At 42.4% G+C, this 19,522-nt stretch overlaps 1 protein-coding gene across 5 annotated transcripts in view; it reads left to right on the top strand.

The window, feature by feature from the left end:
* Window positions 1-18,980, top strand: part of usp19 (ubiquitin specific peptidase 19) — a 134,507-nt gene extending 115,527 nt beyond the window's left edge. For 3 of the 5 annotated variants that reach the window (XM_080218607.1, XM_080218608.1, XM_080218606.1), the window contains exons 27-28: window positions 1,612-1,790; window positions 13,115-14,625. In XM_080218607.1, the coding sequence (XP_080074733.1) occupies window positions 1,612-1,790; window positions 13,115-13,348 (413 nt within the window). In that variant the 3' untranslated portion in view covers window positions 13,349-14,625. Of the gene's footprint in view, window positions 1-1,611; window positions 1,791-13,114; window positions 14,626-14,680 lie in introns of those variants that run through there. The other 2 variants (XM_080218611.1, XM_080218609.1) reach the window with 2 other exon arrangements.
* Window positions 18,981-19,522: the final 542 nt, after the last annotated feature.

Below are 19,522 nucleotides of genomic sequence, written 5' to 3'. Positions count from 1 at the left end.
TAGTTTCTCTTTATATACCTCTTTTTAAACACTGCAATCCCGTCTCTCCTCCATCTTGTATATTCAAGGGAATATAAGTTAAGCGTGTCCTTGCATTTTAATCATCAAAACCCCAGCCTAAATAAAAGCAAATTACTGTGGATGCTGGAATCTGAAACCAAAAGAGAAAATGCTGGAAAATCTCAGCAGGTCTGGCAGTGTCCGGAAGGAGAGAAAAGAACTGACATTTTGGGCCCAGGTGACCCTTTGTCAAAGCTAAAGGGCATTGAAAGTGGGAGATATTTATACTGCAGGGTGAGGGAATGAAAGATAAGTAATAGCCACAGAAACCAGGGGAAAGGCTGCTAATGGCTGAAACCCCAGCATCTTTCTAGTGAGCTTATGGTGCTGAAGCTGAACACTGTGCTCCAGATGACATCTAACCAAGGATCTTAACGACTGGATCAGCACTTCCTCCTGTTTGGGTTCACTCCCCTTGAAAGGCCAGTGCTTCATTAACCTTTTCTGATTGCTGTTTGTACCTGTCCACTAGATTTTAGTGATTTGTGTATTTGGACTCGCGTTGTCTGCACTTAGTTTCTCACCATTCCAGTAAGATCAGTTTGAGTTCTATTCTTAATTGTTGCTGCCAGCCTGCAGGTGCTGCATGTGAAGGAGTCCATTTACCCTGGAAATGACTTGAAGAATGGTGCAGGGAGTGAGGTTTTCTGATCTCTGGAACTTTGTTCTAGCAGGCATTTAAAGGGCAGATGAAAATAGAAAATTTTAAAGTAATAAAAATGTAGTAGGGAGGTCTTGCTGCGGCTGTATAGGGCACTGGTGAGGCCGCTGCTGGAGTACTGTGTGCAGTTTTGGGCGCCGTACTTACGCAAGGATATTTTGGCCTTGGAGGGAGTGCAGAGGAGGTTTACTAGGCTGATGCCGGAGTTGAGGGGGTTGAGCTATGAGGAGAGGCTGAATAAACTAGGCTTGTACTCGTTAGAGTTTAGAAGAATGAGGGGAGATCTCATTGAGATGTATAAGATGTTGAATGGGATGGATAGGATAGAGGTGGAGAGGCTCTTCCTGCTCAGAAAGGATAGTAGGACTAGTGGGCACAGCCTCAGGATAAAGGTGGGGGGGGCGGTTTAGAACGGAGTTGAGGAAGAACTTCTTCACTCAAAGGGTGGTGAATCTCTGGAATTCTCTGCCCGTTGAAGTGGTGGAGGCTGCCTCGCTCAATATATTTAAGACGCGGGTTGATAGGTTTTTGATAGGCAAGAGGATTAAGGGTTATGGGGAGAAAGCGGGAAAGTGGAACTGAGACACGACAGATCAGCCATGATCTTATTGAATGGCGGGGCAGGCTCGAAGGGCTAGATGGCCTACTCCTCCTATTTCTTATGTTCTAGTCATTATTTTTCTTGCTTTCCTCATATAATTAGTAAGGCATGTTTACAAAAAACATAATTTCAGTGTTTTTGTCTGTAAAATAATCACTTCAGTACAAGGTGAAGGATTCTTGTTGCCCCCTTTCACCCATCATACACTGTGTTCCTCAGTTCATAATGTTTTCAAGTACCAGTTTTTGCTTGGCTCTTCCTCTGTGGTAACCACCTTTTTCTTTTGCAGGTTGGCGTCTCTTTGATGACAGCACTGTCACAACGGTTGACGAAAGCCAGGTAGTCGCACGACATGCGTACGTACTGTTCTACCGTCGCCGCAACTCTCCAGTGGTAAGGCCTTCGCGGACGAGAGCAACAACACGTGGAACAGAGTGTACAGCTGATGCAGAAGGAACAGCCTCCCAGGTTTGTAGTGAGGGGGGAGATTCTCGTCCCTAGCTCTTCAGCCTTTCGTAACAGAGAGAGAAACGATGTATTGTTTGTAGTTATCTCTATACTGCTAGAAAAGTTACCAAAGGTCTTGGTGCAATCACTGTTCTCTTCCTCCCTGCATGTTCAGGAATGTGCAGATATCTGATTGCCATTTCTGTCGAGTTGCCAGTTGATGTTCTGTGCAAGCCTCAGCACAAATGCTTCCCCCCCACCCCCAAAAGATGTGGCATAAGAAATGTCTTTTTTCTGGAGTTGGCCAAGGTGCTTGAGGTGATGAGTTCCAATGACATGAAACACCATCCAGCAATTCCTGTTTTTGGTGACTTGCTCTGCTTCTGAAATTGCCAGCTCTGCTAGTTCTGTGACTACATGACTGTAGTTTTAAATGCCCTGAGCTCCCAAAGGGGCACGTGCTACATTTTGTCCTGAAAATACTTGCCCCTCCGTATTTTGCCCTGTCTTCCTGGACGTGGATTCATGGCCCAGGAAGGCATGCTGCTTTGTAACAAAAATTCCCATTGGTGGATTGAACTGTTTGTGCACTGCTACTTGAATCCAGTCCATCGCTTGGAGCATCCCTGCTAACCTGATGCTCTCTCCTCATTCAGTGTATTCATGAACACACTTTCCAACAAAAATCACTGAGCAATTACTAAAGTTGTTCTTTTATTCTCAGCCCGGTAACAGGCAAATCTAGTGTAGTCAGTCTAGTTATCCCAATCTGCAAACCCAGCACAGTCTGGCAAAGTTTCATCTCAGTAAAAAGTCTGACAACACCAGGTTTTAGTCCAACCGATTTATTTGATAGTAAACTCACAAGCTTTCGAGGGGACTTGTGAGTTTACTATCAAATAAATCAGTTGGACTAAAACCTGGTGTTGTCAGACTTTTTACTGTGTTTACCCCAGTCCAACGCCGGCACATCCACATCAAAGTTTCATCTCTCCAAGGCGTTTTTGCTAGTGTCTTAGACTTGGTGCCATGGCTAATACCTGATGGAGTCAACATTCAGGCGAGAGTTAAAGTTCAGAACTGAGGGGATTAACAGGGCATTTGACCAATGCTGAAAGGAATGGGAAATGTAAACAGATTATTCTGAAAAAAGAGACATTCCTGAAGCTTTCCGTTTTGTCCTCATCAGGACAAACACAGGAATATCAAATTTCAAACAATCAATTTCTACTGTAGGAGAAGAGGATACTGATTGGTTGGCAAATCGCTCTGGCCATGGAGAGAGCTTTTTAGAAACTACCTTTTCTGAGGCATGGTATCTAAAATTGAACTCAGTTACACCAACAGGGCCAACTAGAGTTTATCCAACCTTTAGCATAACTCTTGTCGCTTTGTATTTCTTTGAGATAAAGATCAATGTTCCGTTCGTCTTAATTTTTTTTAGTTATTTCTGTACTTAGATCTCAATCTCTTCACTTGTGCACAGTTCTTACCTCCTTATAATTTAGAGAACACTTTGATAACTTTTTCTTGTTTCATAGTAGACTGAACACCTTTGCCATCGTTCTGTCCATCCAATCTGTTATTGCACCATTCTGCTTCCAGCTATGCTGCTTGTTGTGTAACAGAACTCTCACCCGCAAGCTTGAACGTTGGTTCGTTATTTCTTCATCTGAGTCAGTGTTCTGTTACCACTTTGAAATACCCCTGCCTGTTTTAAATCTTTCCAGTTTGATTTAAGGGTCAGTTTAGCATCTTGCCTGACATTCAATCAGGTGACAAATCAACACAGTTCCCTTTCATGTACTTCCTTTGGTGTTAGGTTGAATTCTCCAGCTGGTCTGCCTAGGAGGCCAAAATGGAATGCCAAGTGTGGCCTTGCCAGCGCCTTGTACAACACTAACAAAACAGTTATGCTTTTATATTCCAGTGGGAGCTGGAATGTATAAACCAGATTAACCTAAAACCAAAAGCCAGTTTTGCAACTTTGGCGCGGTTAATAAAGTTAAGTGTCTGACAATGCAGAAATTAAAGTGACATTGTCTACAAATCTGCTTTAGTACAGTTTGAATGACAAAATGGTTCATTGTCATGCTTCTCTCTCTGCCACCTTGAATGAATATCCCAAGATAAAGCCTTGAAATGACCTTGCCTTTGAACAGTTGCAATTGCAAATTTAAATTAAACGTTTTCAAATGAAATTTGGCTCAGTCGACTCACTATCTTCTTGCTACTCTGAAATTCTTTTGCTGAAATATGAATTCTTGTGTTGCTCTGCTTCTAGAACCATTTCTAACTTCATCAGCTGAATGGAAGGGATTGTTTTGGAAGAGGTGAAGAGGCAGAAGACCACTGGGGCTGGGTGGGGGAGTGTTGAAGACTATGGGCTTCAGTGACACCATTTGCAGGTTTTAGGTTGTTGACGAAAGGCACGATGGCAGCAAGTATGGAGTTGCTAAGAAACTGAGTTAGGGCAATAGATTGTAAAGAGTTTTGATTGTAATGGTGCATTTTATTTGATCCTGGAAAATGGGTGTCATTGAAAGGCAGTATTTCCCCTTTGTTACACCATGGGCATTAAGAGTGTGGGACCAGAGTTATGTGGTTCCATGACCAAGCTGGTTGACATGTCCTATCCCTGAAGGATCTGTATGAACACATTTAGATTTTTACACTGACCAATTGTCCCTGCATTAAAACAAAAGATTTCAGAAAGCGTTAATAGACTAGTGGGGGCTTCGGGTAGCTAGAACTGTGGCATGTGAAATTCAGTCTGGAGAAGCATAATGCAAGCAGGACAGGGAAGAGACAAATGGGAGGATTTTGAGAAGTCTGGAGAAACAGGGCTTCAAAGTGCTGAAGATAGCAGGATAGTTAGAGAGAATTTTTAAAAAGGCAGACAGGATCTTTTTCTCTGGCTGAGACCTAGACAGGGTGATAAGCTAGAACTGCATTAAACACCAGTTCTTTCACAGCTAGAATACTGAGTACAGGTCTGGTCAGTGCATTGCAGGAAGTACATGATTGCACCAGAGATGGAGTAGGAGAGATTTAAAAGAATGTGGCTAGGAGTGGGGAGTTTTAATTGAGGAAAGATTGTACAGGCTGGGGTTGTTTTCTTGCTGCCTTACAAATATTTAATGATCCTGCCTTGCGACCGCTCTGGAGTGGACTTCCACAGACTCTGGGTCCTCTGAAAGAAACATTTCTTCTCACCTCTAAAACGGAAGACCTGTTTTATTTTTAAATTGTGTGGCCCCTCGATCAAGCCCTTCTCGAGGAGAAACATCCTCACAGCATTCACTCTGTCAGGTCTCCTCAGGGTCTTCTGAGCTCTAACGAAATGTCATCCAGACTTGAAACATTGGCTCCATTCTCTCTCCACAGACACTGTCAGACCTGCTGAGATTTTCCAACATTTTTTGTTTTTATTTCAGATTTCAGCATCCCAAGTACTTTGCTTTTATTCCCTCAGGATCTTGTATGTTTCTGTATGATCACCTCTCATTGTTCTAAACGCCAGTGGGTACGGGTCCAAGCTTTCTATTCTTTCTTGATAAGATAGCCCTTTAATTCCAAGAATCAGCTGAATGAATCTTTTCTGCATGATTTCCAATGCAATAATATAATTTAAGTAAGGAGGCCAAAATGGTGTGCCAAGTGTGGTCTTGCCAATGCCCTGTACAACACTAACAAAGCAGTTTATGCTTTTATATTCCATTCCCTTTTCAATAAACAATAAATTCTATTTGCCTTCCTAATTGTTTGCTTTTCCTGCAAACTAATTTCTTGTCCAAAGATGTACAGGTTAGGTGAATTGGACATGGTAAATGTGTGGGGTTACAGGGATAGAGCGGGACACGGACTAATTAAGATACTCTGTCAAAAAGTCGGTGTGAACTTGATAGGCTGAATGGCCTCTTCTGCATTGTAGGGATTATATGATTCATGTACCAGGCCTCCCAGATCTCTCTCTATTTAAATATGCTTTTTATAATCCCTGCCAAAATAGACAAGTTCACATTTTCCCAAATTATTTCCATCTGCCTTCCTCTGTCTAACCTTTCGTCAGAAGACAACCTGGCCATTCCAGGTATTAGTCCAGTAAACCTTCTCTGAACTGCTTCCAACGCATTTATATCCTTCCTTAGATAAGGAGACCAATACTGTACACAATACTTCAGTTGTAGCCTCACCAATGTCCTGGACAATTGAAGTATAACCTGCCTATTACCCTGTCCTGTTCCCCTCACGATAAATTATGTCCTTCTAGTATTTTAATTAATTGCTGTACCTGTGTACTGGTCTTTTGTAATTTATGAAGTTGGGCATCCAGATCTCTCTGCATCCTCAGCGCTCTGCAATCTCTCATCATTTAGATAATGTGCTTTTTATTCCTGCTAAAATGGACATTTTGGTATTTTCCTAGACCGCTCCATTTGTCAGATCTTTGCCCGTTCACTTAGAAACATAGAAACTAGAAGCAGGAGTAGGCCATTCGGCCCTTTGAGCCTGCTCTGCCATTAATTTTGATCATGGATGATCATCAAATTCAATAACCTGATCTCCCTGCCTTCCTCCTGTATCCCTTGATCCCTTTAATCCCAAGATCTATATCTAATTTCTTCCTGAAATCTCAACACTTTTTTGTCTTAACTACGTTCTGTGGGAGTGAATTCCACACATTCACCACCCTCTGGGTGAAGAAATTTCTCCTCACCTCAGTTCTAAAAGGCTTCGTCCTTATCCTCAAACTAGGACCCACTAGTTCTGGACCCTGTTAGAATTTTATAAGTTTCTATGAGATCCCCCTCACTCTTCTAAACTCCAGTGAATATAGTCCCAACTGACTTAGTCACTCCTCGTATGACAGACCTGCCATCCCAGGAATCAGTCTGGTAAACCTTCGCTGTACTCCCTCCATAGCAAGGACATCCTTCCTCAGATAAGGACACGAAAACTGCACACAATACTCCAGGTGTGCTCTCACCAACACCCTATACAATTGCAACAAAACATCCCTATCCCTATCCCTATACTTAAATCATCTCGCTATGATGGCCAGCATATCTTTTGCCTTCTTTACTACCTGCTGTACTTGTGTGCATGCTTTCAGTGATTGGTGCACCAGGACACCAAGGTCTCGTTGAGTATCGACCTCTCCCAATTTACACCCATTCAAGTAATAAGATGTTCACTCACTCAGCCTGTCCAAATCACACTGAAGCATCTCTGCATCTTCCTCACAGCTCACCCTCTCACCCAACTTTGTATCATGTGCAGATTTGAAGATAATATATTTAGTTCTGTCTTCCAAATCATTTAGTATAATGTGAGCAGTTAAGTCCCAGCACAGACACAGACCCCACTAACCACTGACTGCCAATCAAAAAAAGACCTATTTATGAAAACTCTTTGCTTCCTATCTGCCGACCAGCTCTGTATCCATCTCAAGTCGTTACCTGCATGCCCACTCTTGCCAGAAGTATTCATTCTAGTCCTTGTTCTTTCTCTAGAGATCTGCAACTTTTTCCATTCCAAATATTTATCAGATTCCCATTGCAAGTTCCTGTTGATTGTGCTTCACTTTCAAAGTCTCTATTCCTGATCACCATAAATTGCCTCTGGTTCTTTTCCCAGTCACTATAAACCTTTCTTCTCATTATTAATATCCAAGCTTGGAAACAGTTCCTCCATCTCTACTATGTGGAAATCCTTGCGTCCGAGCACACTCTGCTTCTGCCTATCACAGAGCATTTCCTTGTTTTAATGGTTGAGCCCCATTATAGTGACAATTTCCAATAAATTGGGTGACACAGTAGCACAGTGGTTAGCACTGCTGCTTCACAGCTCCAGGGACCTGGGTTCGATCCCTGACTTGGGTGACTGTCTGTGTGGAGTTTGCACATTCTACTTGTGTCTGCGTGGGTTTCCTCCGGGTGCTCCAGTTTCTTCCCACAGTCCAAAGATGTGCGGGTTAGGTTGATTGGCTATGCTAACATTGCCCCTTAGTGTCCTGAGATGCACAGGTTAGAGGGATTAGTGGGTAAATATACAGGGATACGGGGGTAGAGCCTGGGTGGGATTGTGGGTCGGTGCAGACTCAATGGGCCAAATGGCCTTTTTCCGCACTGTAGGGTTCTACGATTCTATGAATATCAGAAAGTGCTGGAAATATGCAGCAGCTCAGGCAGCATCTGTGAAGAGAGAAAGAGAACGTTTGAGCTTGATGACCTCCCACTGGAACAACATCAGATGAAAGATTACCATCTGGAACAGTTATCTCTGTTTCTCTGCCAGAGCTGATGAATATTTCCAGCATTTTCTGGTTTTATTTCAGATTTGCAGCATATGCAATATTTTGCTTTTATACAAACGCTAAAAGGGACAGCAATCGGCAGTTCACCCCGGTGTCTGCGCTGCTGTGCAGCCAGATCATGGGTGATCGGTTTGTCTTTTGTGTTGTACATTCCCATCGACCCCCAATAATTTCAACTTCACTGTTTAATTGTGGACTGGATTGGCAGCGGACTCTGGGGAGGACAGTGCATCTTTCTAGCATAGCCTGCCCCCAAGGTTTAGTGAGACTGTGATAGTCTGAATCTGCAAAGCTCCCAACAGAATACTCCACAGCCAGACAGCGTTGAGATTGCACACTTGCTGCTTCCAATGTTAACCCCCAGTTTGCTCTTGTTACTGAGTTTGAAATAGTGGTATTGTCTCCTTTTTTCAGGGCTCTATTATTCCTCATCCATGTGTAGGTGGGGGTGTGCATGCAGCCTGCTAACTTGTTTATTGAAAGTTCTTTAAAATTACTCTGCTGTTTAAAAAAATTATCGCTATTTAAAAATAATATTGCTTTTTCCTGAAAACCTCATACTTTGTGCTCAAAGGTGACCTTTCTTTACATAACCTCACCCCACCTCCTGCTGCTGCCTCCTTTTAGTTGATCTGTTTCATAGAACATAGAACAGTACAGCACAGTACAGGCCCTTCGGCCCTCAATGGTGTGCGAAGCTATGTCCAATCCCAAGATCAAGCTATCCCACTCCCTATCATTCTGGTGTGCTCCATGTGCCTATCCAATAACCGCTTGAAAGTTCCTAAAGTGTCCGACTCCACTATCACAGCAGGCAGTCTATTCCACACCCCAACCACTCTCTGAGTAAAGAATCTACCTCGGACATTCCTCCTATATCTCCCACCATGAACCTTATAGTTATGCCCCCTTGTAGCAACTACATCCACGTGACGAAATAGTCTCTGAATGTCCACGCTATCAATCCCCCTCATCATCTTGTAAACCTCTATTAAGTCACCTCTTATCCTCCTCCGCTCCAAAGAGAAAAGCTCCAGTTCCCTCAACCTTTCCTCATAAGACCTACCCTCCAAACCAGGCAGCATCCTGGTAAATCTCCTCTGCACTCTCTCCAATGCTTCCACATCCTCCTTTATAGTGAGGTGACCAGAACTGAACACAATATTCCAAATGTGGTCTCACCAACATCCGGTTTCATTCAAATCCCTGCTTTCGCTGCCCCAGCTGCTCCAGCATCTAGAGTATGTCAGGGCTCGGGATGAGGGTGGCTATATATAGAATCAAGGAAACTGAAATTAAAACAAGACATGTTGCAACTAAACAGGATAGTCTGTGTAAAGGGAAAAAGACCATAGTTACGCTTCATCATATTTCTGAAGAAGCTACCCAAGATTTAAGCTGCCTTAACCTTCCTTTCCTTCGCACTGGCTGAGTCCCCAGTAACATGATGCAACTCTCTCCCCTCACTCTGATGTAGCCTGAGTCAATCTCCAGGTAATTTGCAGGCAGCACAATGACTGTTTTCAAACCACACTCTGCCTCCATTTTGTAGAGGTGAATGATCCTCTGTGTAGTCTCAGGCTGAGAGAGGATTTTATCCTGCATGACCTTGGATGATTTGTAAATGCTTCAGGAAACTCTTGGGCTGAAATTGCGGTGCTCCAAGATGCTCCAGTTTCTCTCTGTTCTCTTCCTGAATATACGTGTCTCTGGCTAGAACAACATTTATTACCCATCCCTAATTGCTCCTTGAGCAGGTGTAGTGAGCTGCCACCTTGAACCACTGCAGTCCCTGTGGTATAGGTCCACCTAGAGTGCTATTAGGGAGGGAGTTCCAGGATTTTGATCCAGTGACAGTGAAGGAACAGCAATATATTTCCAAGTCAGGATGGTGAGTGACTTGGAGGGGAAACTTTAACTGGTGGTGTTTCCAGGTCTCTGCTGCTCTTATCCTGCTAGATGGTAGCAGTCATGAGTTTGGAAGGTGCTTCCTAAGGAACCTTGGTGAATTCCTGCGGTGCATCTTGTAGATGGTACACACGTCTGCAGCTGTTCATCAGTGGTGGAGGGAATGGATGTTTGTGGAAGGGGTAGCAATCGAGCAGGGCTGCTTTGTCCTGAACGGTATAAAGTTTCTTGAGTGTTGTTGGAGCTGCACCCATCCAGGCAAATGGATTATAATCCATCACACTCCTGCCTTGTGCCTTCTGGATGATGGGCAGGTGTTTGGGAGTCAGGAGGTGAGTTACTTGCCACAGAATTCCTAACCCCTAACCTGCTCTTACTTACAGCTACTGATTTCTCAGTAACTTTGGTGAAATTGTAATCTGGAAGCTTTTTCTCAGGGCAGAAATGACAATTACAAGGGGCACAAGTTCAAGGTAAAGGGGGGACGGTTCAGTGGAGATGTGCGGGGGAAGGTTTTTACACAGAGGGGGCTTGGAATGAAGTGAGGTGGTTAAGGCAGTTGTGTTAGCAACATTTAAGACTTGATAGGTATGTGAGCAAACGGGGAATAGAGAGATATAAATGGTTAGTTTAGCTAGATAAATGTGATCGATGGGGACTTGGCGGGCCGAAGGGCGTGTTCCTGTGCTATAGAGTCAGAGGTTTACAGCATGGAAACAGGCCCTTCAGCCCAACTTGTCCATGCAGCTCTTTTTCTAAAAATCCCTAAGATAATCCCAATGGCCCGCATTTGGCCCATATCCCTCTATACCTATCGTACCCATGTAACAATCTAAATGCTTTTTAAAAAATAAAATTGTACCTGCCCCTACTATTGCCTCTGGCAGCTTGTTTCAGACACTCACCTTGTGTGTGAAAAAATTGCCCTTCTGACACTTCTGTATCTCTCCCCTCTCACCTTAAACCTATGCCCTCTAGTTTTCGACTCCCCTACGTTTGGGAAAAGATCTTGACTATCTACTTGTCTCTGCCCCTCATTATTTTATAGACCTCTATAAGTGACCCCTCAGCCTACTACGCACCAGAGGAAAAATGTCCCAGTCTATTCAGCCTCTCCTTATGACTGTTCTTTGTTTTATTTATATATACATATCATTTTACTTCAAACAGTCTCACTGGAACCGTGGCCATCATTGGCAGTCTAGTGCCTGCTCCATAAATATCTATTCTCCTATTCGCTCCCAATCCCATAAAATTACTGATGAATTGGGCATTAGCTCTATTCCAGCACCTTGATGCAAGACACTCCTTTCCCCAGATGGTGAGTGTTATTTATTCAGCAGTAAGAGGGCGTCTGATTCAAGCTCCATGCTGTTCCACCCTGGCATTCAAACACCAGCACTTTCTAGCAGCATACCTTGTGCTGCTCGGGCTCACCATTTCCCCCCCCAGTGCCACAGGCCAGGGCCTGTCCACCTGTGTGCACATGCTGTTTCCTCATGTAGCACATAACCAGAGGAAAGCAGCTGCTGGCTAACTACAATGATATCCCATTTGACGTCATCCCTTAATTTATCTCTTGAGATTAGCAGGCAAATAGAAAACCTTTCAATGACTTTAAGCATGTGTTTAATATTTTAATATTGTGTATATAGTTCATGTTGACTGAATTGCAGTGATAATTGAATATATTTAATCCTGTTGTATTTACAAAGTTCTGTTTTTCTCTGTTTTGATGCAGTGTCTTCAGGTAATTTAAAACAAGCTAACTTGAGAGTAGTGCTGCTCTTTGAACTCTTCTGATTTGGTGTAAGTTGTGATAGAGAGTGGGGAAAAGACTAAACACAACCAGCTCAAAGTAAAGGAAAAGCAGATTACTGCGGATGCTGGAATGGAAAGTCTCAGCAGGTCTGACAGCATCTGTGGGGAGAGAATAGAGCCAACGTTTTGAGTCTGGATGTCCCTTCATCAGCTCTGACAGAGTAATCCAGACTCAATATTAGCTCTATTCTCTCTCCAGTTAAAAGTAAACTTGCAGCATCAGCCTGTGACACTTTATTCACTTGGTTCATTAGACGAGCCTGTTCTCAAGTACGCTTGTCCTAAATTTAGTCCGAGCATTTGGTCAGTTGCAAGTTGGAATGTGCAAAATGTTCTGGGGTAACAGCTTACATTGAGTATCCTGTAAATTGTCCCACTCATTTAATATGGCCTATATTAAAATTATTCTTCAGAAAACCACTGTTTTCCAGTTTCTGCCAAAGCTACACCATTCTGAAACCTGTGCCTACACCAACTGTGAAAGGCATCTGTTCTGAGGCCAGTCCTGTGTCAGTGACAATGTAGCACCCACTCTGATTCTGAAATGCTGATTAAGAACTTTTAACCTGCAGAATAGAGATTGCTCTTTTAAAGTAATTCAGTGCATGTCCGGTATTTCAGGTTGTGCGTGAGTGCTTAATAAAGAGCAGATTTGTTGAAAATTGCACCAGCTGCCTCCCTCTGGCCCAGAGCTGTTTTCTGAGTACAGATTAAAGTGGAACCTTCTGTACTGCACAGCTCATTACTAACTCTCAGGCAGAGTAGGAAATATTACCTTTATTCACAAAACTCTCCCCGTTCATTTGGTTCAAATATTAATTCTTCTGGACAGTCTTTAACACCGTCCATCCAACCATCACACTAGTGCGCACTCACTCATTCTCACATGCAGATGTGCATACACACTCCCACGCACATGCATAGATGTGCGCACATTGGTGCAGTCGCACATACACAGACTTGAGCACATGCAGATGTGCACGCACCCATTTGCGTGTACACTCACACAAGGATTGTGTTCCCTACTCATGTTCACATATCACACCTCGTAGTTTACCTGTCAGTTGCACTTCAACATGAGCGCGTGCTTTTCCAATTTTTCCTAAAGTATAAATATTCAACCTTGACCCATCACTTTGTTGCTGTTCTTGTCTGTTATTGCCCCAGACCTCTTGCACATCCCTTGCTTACTGGTCCTAAAGGCAGTTTTATGTTTTATCGGGAGCTTTGAGTTAGAGAAGGCCTGTATTACACTGTTCTTTTGCGAGAGGCTGACGGGAGTTTCCACAAATCGCAGGCTTCTCTAATATGGCAGGAGTTGGAGGCAGAAGAGACTGGGGAAGAGGCACCACGCACACCAGGCAGGCATAATCAGGGACTTAGGCCACTGCAGTCTCGGATCAACGAGGATTTCTCAGGAACTCAGCTCACAGACTACTCAGACCAAGACTGCATCCGATACTTTGTTCTCAGCACTTTAGCTGCAATACTAGCTCTCTTTGTAAATGTCCTGTACCCACTGATCATTTAGGGCATGTAAATCACAGCGATAGAGGATGACACTGTTCGTACACACAGCTGCCCAACAAATCTGCAAAACTAGTCCTTCATTACTCCTCAACGTGTCTGTTTTCCCCTTTTGGTGTAACCATTCATTTTTTGAAAATAGAGAGATATAATATATATATATATATATATGATAGACTTGCCCTGTAAGTGCCTGGGGCTTTTTTTTGTGTACTCTATATTCCACAGCATACTGCTATCCTATTCATCGACAAATTATTTTTTTAAAGCAAAGCTTTAATGTGAATAAATTGCAGACGTTGCATGTTCCATCCAGGATTTTTTCCTACGGGAAGGTTGGAGTAACGATAACTTTTTACTGTTCCTTAAATCTAATTCCATATTGGTTCTTACAAATGAAAAATAAAAGTTTAATACTAGTAGTCTTGGACCTCTTGCTGTTGTTTGATCTTAATGTTTCTTTAATTGAGTTATTTATTTATTAAGAATTTCCAGTTAACCCCAAAAGTAAGCACTCAAGCAATGCAGGTTTTTTGAAATGTCAGCGAACTGGCTTATTTCTGCTGCAGAGAGACCAGGGCACGGGTACCCTCACCATCTGGATTTCACCCGTGTAGTTGAAGCAACCAACACGGTTTAATTTTCCAAAGGAAGGGAGGAGTAGTCCAGATAAAGCTAACTCTAATGCTGTCTTCGAGGCAATACAGGCAGTGATTCAGAGAGCAGCATCGCTATCTCTACCTCTTCCTCACTCTCTCTCTCTCGAGACCAGGAAAATTTTAAAATGAAGGGACCGAAAATTGAAAGAACAAGAGAATGCATTAATTATGTCAACCGTGTTTTTGCAAATTGAGCCAGCATTATCCATGCAATCCTTGTTATCCTTCACAAACTGAAATGTGTTGACTGTATCTTTGCAGGATGTTACAAATCTAATATTAGGATTAAAAATCCTTTGTCCATTCATACCCTGTTGTTTTTTTATAAAGATTCCAACATTGTATCTGAAATGTTACTGTGTAAAGATTCTTAACATATTGATTTGTTATTGTACAGAGGTGGAAGTTACAAAGGGCCCTCCCCTCCCTGCAGATTGTACGTTCGCAATGTTCTTGTGTTTTAAATGTGTAAAACTTGAAAATTTAAACCTCATTTGCAATTTTGAATACTTGAAGATTCATTTGATCTCACTGACACTTGAGATTTAAATATGATGATCAGAGTTTTAAAAAGAGAAATATAATAAATTTTTATTGTACTTTTTCAGCCGATTTTGAGTTGAGCGGCACTTTTGTACCTTTTTTTATCCTAAATTTTGGGATTGATATATTTGCAGGCTTCTAGTCAGGCAGCACGGGGAGCAGATCTGGAGCCAGAAGAAGCTCCCCAGCTGAGTGCGGATTCGGTGTCTAACTTGTTCTCACGTCCTGCGGATCACTGCGCCCCAGCCTATGGAAACGTGGAAGAAGTAGACTGATGATTGGTCTGATCATGGGGACTGTGATTAAACTGCATGTCGCAGCAAGAAACCTGGCACTTTGGACAAAAATTGTATATGTACAACCCCTCAAATCAGAAAACTAATTTATTCCCCACCTCCCTCCACACCACACCTTCCTCCCCTCCCCTCTCCTCTCTCTGCTGGGTCCTTGAGTTGTAGTCACTAGGAATGAGATGGCTGGGAATGACGTGTTGGTGTTTTTCTATCATTAATGCCATTCTGGGAGTAACTTTGCTGCTGAAATGGGCTTTTAAAGGTGATGTGAACAAATGTATTTGATTCTGTTGCTGTTGTGAGTATTATGGATCAATGAGCACCTGGATGTACTCATGATTGTGGCAATAACACCTGGGCTGCCTGTTTGCAATTGTTGTACCTCCTCATTTTTTTAAAATAGATCTCTCTCCAAATCTGCTTTATATAAAAGAAGTCCACGGATTTGTGTAACATCTCCTGAATCTTTTTCAAAAAAATATACGAATGGAAATATGTTTTTGTCACTTTGCAAATGAAGGTGATGGTAAGGAGCTTTGTCACAAGTTCTGTAGTGTTCAGCAGTATCTGCTTCGAGTACCGGATTCACTGGCTGATATCGTAGTGTGAATAAGGAGAATGAGCTCTAAGGAGTCATATCTCTCAAGTGGAGGATGTTGGAGTTGAGAGGATGTATCAATTAAATGACTTGCTGGATGAGGATAAAGTAGAGTGGGGATTTTTTTGGGCTTCTGTGCTCTGGGAGCTGGTATGTTTTGAATGAGAGCTCATTTCTTTTCCATACCCTCCTCGGTAAACTTCATTAACATTTCGCTGGTCCCTAACTCAGTGGCGTGTTTGGTATTGGCAGTGTCTTCTGTCAGTGGCACAGGGACTGTGTCAGATCACCTGTGTGCGCATGTCCTCACAACAGACTGACTGTCCTGTATCTCCCGACACTATTCTGTGTCTTAGCGAATTTTAGATGGGATCATTTAGGGATTTCTTGGGGTGCAGTTACTCCCAAAAATGACCACCATCTCAATGATTCTTAGCAAGTACCTGGAAATCCAACTGGTTGAAATCTGAAGGTGCTGAAAATACCTGACTGAATGCTGCTGCCATTACAAAGTCTCTGTCATGTCTGCTGAAGACCAGGATCAGAAGATTATGAAGTGGAGTGTTTACAGCTGATAAAGACAGCAATTTCAATAGCTGCTCAGTTTCTGCTCTCTGCTGCTGCATGCATAGCCCATTAAACCCATACATTCCTCAAACAATACCTCTGGTCATTGAGGGATGTACCCCACACACATCATTCAGTCTATTGCATTATCTATAGATTATTTTGGAAGGCTAGCCTTAGCCAATGAGACAAGCCCTGGATGGGTGAGACGGGTACGGGTAGATCACATTGAACCATTTTGCCTCATTGTTGGAGGCTTCAGGGTTAGAGTTTTTTTTGTTGGTAACAATAAGCTTCTCCACAATTCAATTATTTTGCTATGAATTGTTTGCTAGTAACCCAATGCTAAAGTAGCTACCAGAATTATTGGAAGGGGAAGCATCAAAAAGTCCTGAGATACCTCTTAAATCTGACACAAAAACAAATTGTTACAGATGCTGGAAATCTGAAATTAAAAATTAGAAATGCTGGAACTCAGAACAGTCAGCATCTGTGGCGAGAGAGTGAATTTTCAAGTCATAGGTTGATGACTTTTCATAACTGATAGAATTTTTTAAGTTAACCTGATGTAGCATATATACTCAAGGAGATCGATCAAGTCAGCCACAGTGTTACAAGTTGCAGTCTTGTAATGTTACTGATGCAGGAGCTGTACCTCAGAACAACCACAGCCTTAAAAGTACAGATTATACAGGTTTAACTCTGCCCGAACTGGCATCCTCACAATACCAGCATGAGTTAGCAAGTAACAAACAGAAGCTAAACTCCATAGACAGCAAATCACAGCAACAGAACCTGTGTAGGTGAGTTGGACGTACATACTGATTCTTCAGATCAGGTGTGTACTGGATCCAAAGCTGTCGGAGTTGAAAATCTGTTCATGAAAACCACCGGGTGCTGTGGTCAGTTTCCCAGTGCAACTGTATCGAGTACAAGTTTGATTCACATTTCAGTTTTGTTCAACTTCTACCGTTCAGAGTTATTTAGTGTGTTGCTGGGTGTGAAAAGCCACTTTAACCCCACCACCCACCCACCTTCAGGTACCACAAAATAAAGTTTCATTTTACCTTGAGGGAGCCTGAACCAAGGAACAGAAAGCAAGATGACTCCTGTTAGTATGGGTGTTTGTACTGAGCTAGGGTAGATTTAGTTTGGCTTAGACATACTGGTAAAACTTTGCTCTTGTGCCAAAAGGCAAGTAGTGCCAATGGCACCAAACCCAATCAGAGATCAATATAGCCAGGGGCAGAGAGAATATTTCTTCATCCCTTTAGTGTAGTGTCCAGCATTCAAGCACATTTCCATTAGATAATCACGTAACCATCTTCAATAAAAGGCTACATTCACTGCAATAATGTCAGGATGAGAAATGTCAATGTGATCAGCACATCATTCTCCCAATGGTAGAAATTTGTCTTTGATGGGTCTCCATTTGACAAGTTCACACCAAGGTGAGGTCTGACTATTTCGCATAAGTCTGAGATTTCTATTGGTGTTTTAAAACTCAACTTTCAGTTGCTGTCCATACATATTCTCAGCTGTAGAGAAGGTCAATACCTCATTGCGCTATTGGAAACTACACTGTTCACATCACCTTTAAGTGTGTGTTAATACTGAGTAGCAGGCTGATTCTGCATTTTGCTTTCTCCTTTCTGATATAATTTGGTCCAAAGACCTTTTCCTTCTTTGAGTTGCTTTTCTATTGGATTATTGGAATTGATTTGCCATTAATATATTACACACCAAACTCCGGAGAGTTTGGCTTCTGTCTTATTATTTGTGCTCAGTTGCAATCTATCTCAGTGAGTGGATCCATTTAAGTCTGTTTGACTTGACTTTGCCCGCTATTTATCCAATGGGCAGAGGAACGGTATAAACTCGTACAAGTACCGTGTCTATACAGGTCTAAACTGGGTGCCAAAATTAGATTTCACCCTTCCTGCCAACTCTATTCTCAGGATGTGGGTGTCATGTATGCAGGCAACAATTCTTGCCCATTGCCCTAGATGTCCTTGAAGGTTCTTGAACCACTGTAGTCTGTTTGGAATGAGTGCTCCCACAGTGCTGTCAGGTGAGGAGTTCCAGGAACCTGAACCTGTCCCTGTCTCAGTTTTCTCTGCGATTGGGAGGTGATTCTTAATATCTTGTATACCATGTATGCACATGACTTACCTGTGAAGACATCACGGGGCTTGGTTGTGGTTGTCTCTCTTTTCTTCCAACCTTGCTAATGACCTCACTAATCATTAGAAACCTTCCTGAATGATAAACCAGATCAAATCAATACCTTTGAGTGAATTGGGAAAATGGGAAGGCTAGCTGGAGCTCAACATGCTCTGCAGAAACCCACTTGTATGGCTTTGAGAAAGTGAATGAGTGAAATGCTTCTTTTCCATTTTTAAGAAATGCAAGTTTACATTGTTTAAAAATGCTGCAATCTCAAACTACAGGGTACATTCCTGAAGTCTGTCCTCCGCAGACAAGTGATGGAACCTGGGAATGGGTTACAGTTAAGGACCGGCTGACGCTATCCCTAAAGTACAGTTGGGCTATTAAAAACATCTAACTAAATGTTGCTATTCAAGTTCTTTGAATAGGAGGATTGGTATCTTGGGCTTTTTGATAATCTGAAGGTGTATGCTGTAGTGAGTGAATATTTTGTATGCTTTCTCTCTCACAGCTCCCTCACCTTTCACTGGCTCACATCATCGCTTTCCCCAGTCCTCTGCTTTTTTTAAGTCTCTCACTTTCTCTACTTTCTTGCTCTGTTCTCTTTTAGTATCTCACTCTGCCTCTCTCTTCCCTGCTCTCCTTCCACCTAACCATCCCCTTGCTCTCAATCCAGCACCATCTTTGTTGCGATCTTTTTCGATCACTGTCTCTCAAAACAAATTTGTTGTGAAATGTGAAAGTGAAATGTTTGCATTTCAGTTTGTTGATTTCACCATAATTAAAAACAAGACCATTTTGTTTTTGTCTCGGCTGTGCTGCATTTTGTTGGTTGAAGTCCATGCTTTGCAGGAATTTTCTTTTTTAAATCACAACTAGAGGTTCAAGGGTCCTGGTGCTATGTTCCCAACCGCCGTTTGACCCCCTCGTGTTTCTTAGGTTAATGCGGACATGACCTCTGTCTGGAGATCCAGTGCAAATCTGCTGGAACTCCAAGGCGAAGTAGGATGGGTGGTTTCTGTCTGCTGGGATTTTGGTGTAATTGTTGTCGTCCCAAACTGAAAATCAACCCGAATTGTTCTAATGTCTCTGAGCAGTTATCCTTTTCTGTCCTTGCTTACTATCAGCTGCTCTGTAAGTAACAAATGTTTCTTTTAGCTTGAAATTAGATTTAATCTAAAAACACTGACCTTCAATAATTTCCATTTCTTGTTAACTGAATTGTGCTTGGATTTGCTCCTTTCCCAACTCCTGTTTCATTTCTCACCGTTGATCTTTGGATCTGTTTCTTTGCATATTTTTCCTTCTATTTATGTTATTTTTATCTTGCTTAAATTCCATTTTGTGAC

Source organism: Carcharhinus amblyrhynchos, chromosome 3 (assembly GCF_965287045.1).
Source record: "Carcharhinus amblyrhynchos chromosome 3, sCarAmb.v2.hapA, whole genome shotgun sequence".
In the NCBI taxonomy this organism is placed as follows: domain Eukaryota; kingdom Metazoa; phylum Chordata; class Chondrichthyes; order Carcharhiniformes; family Carcharhinidae; genus Carcharhinus; species Carcharhinus amblyrhynchos.
The sequence above is the reverse complement of the archived record's forward strand: the minus strand, read 5'-3'. Positions and strand labels throughout refer to the sequence as shown.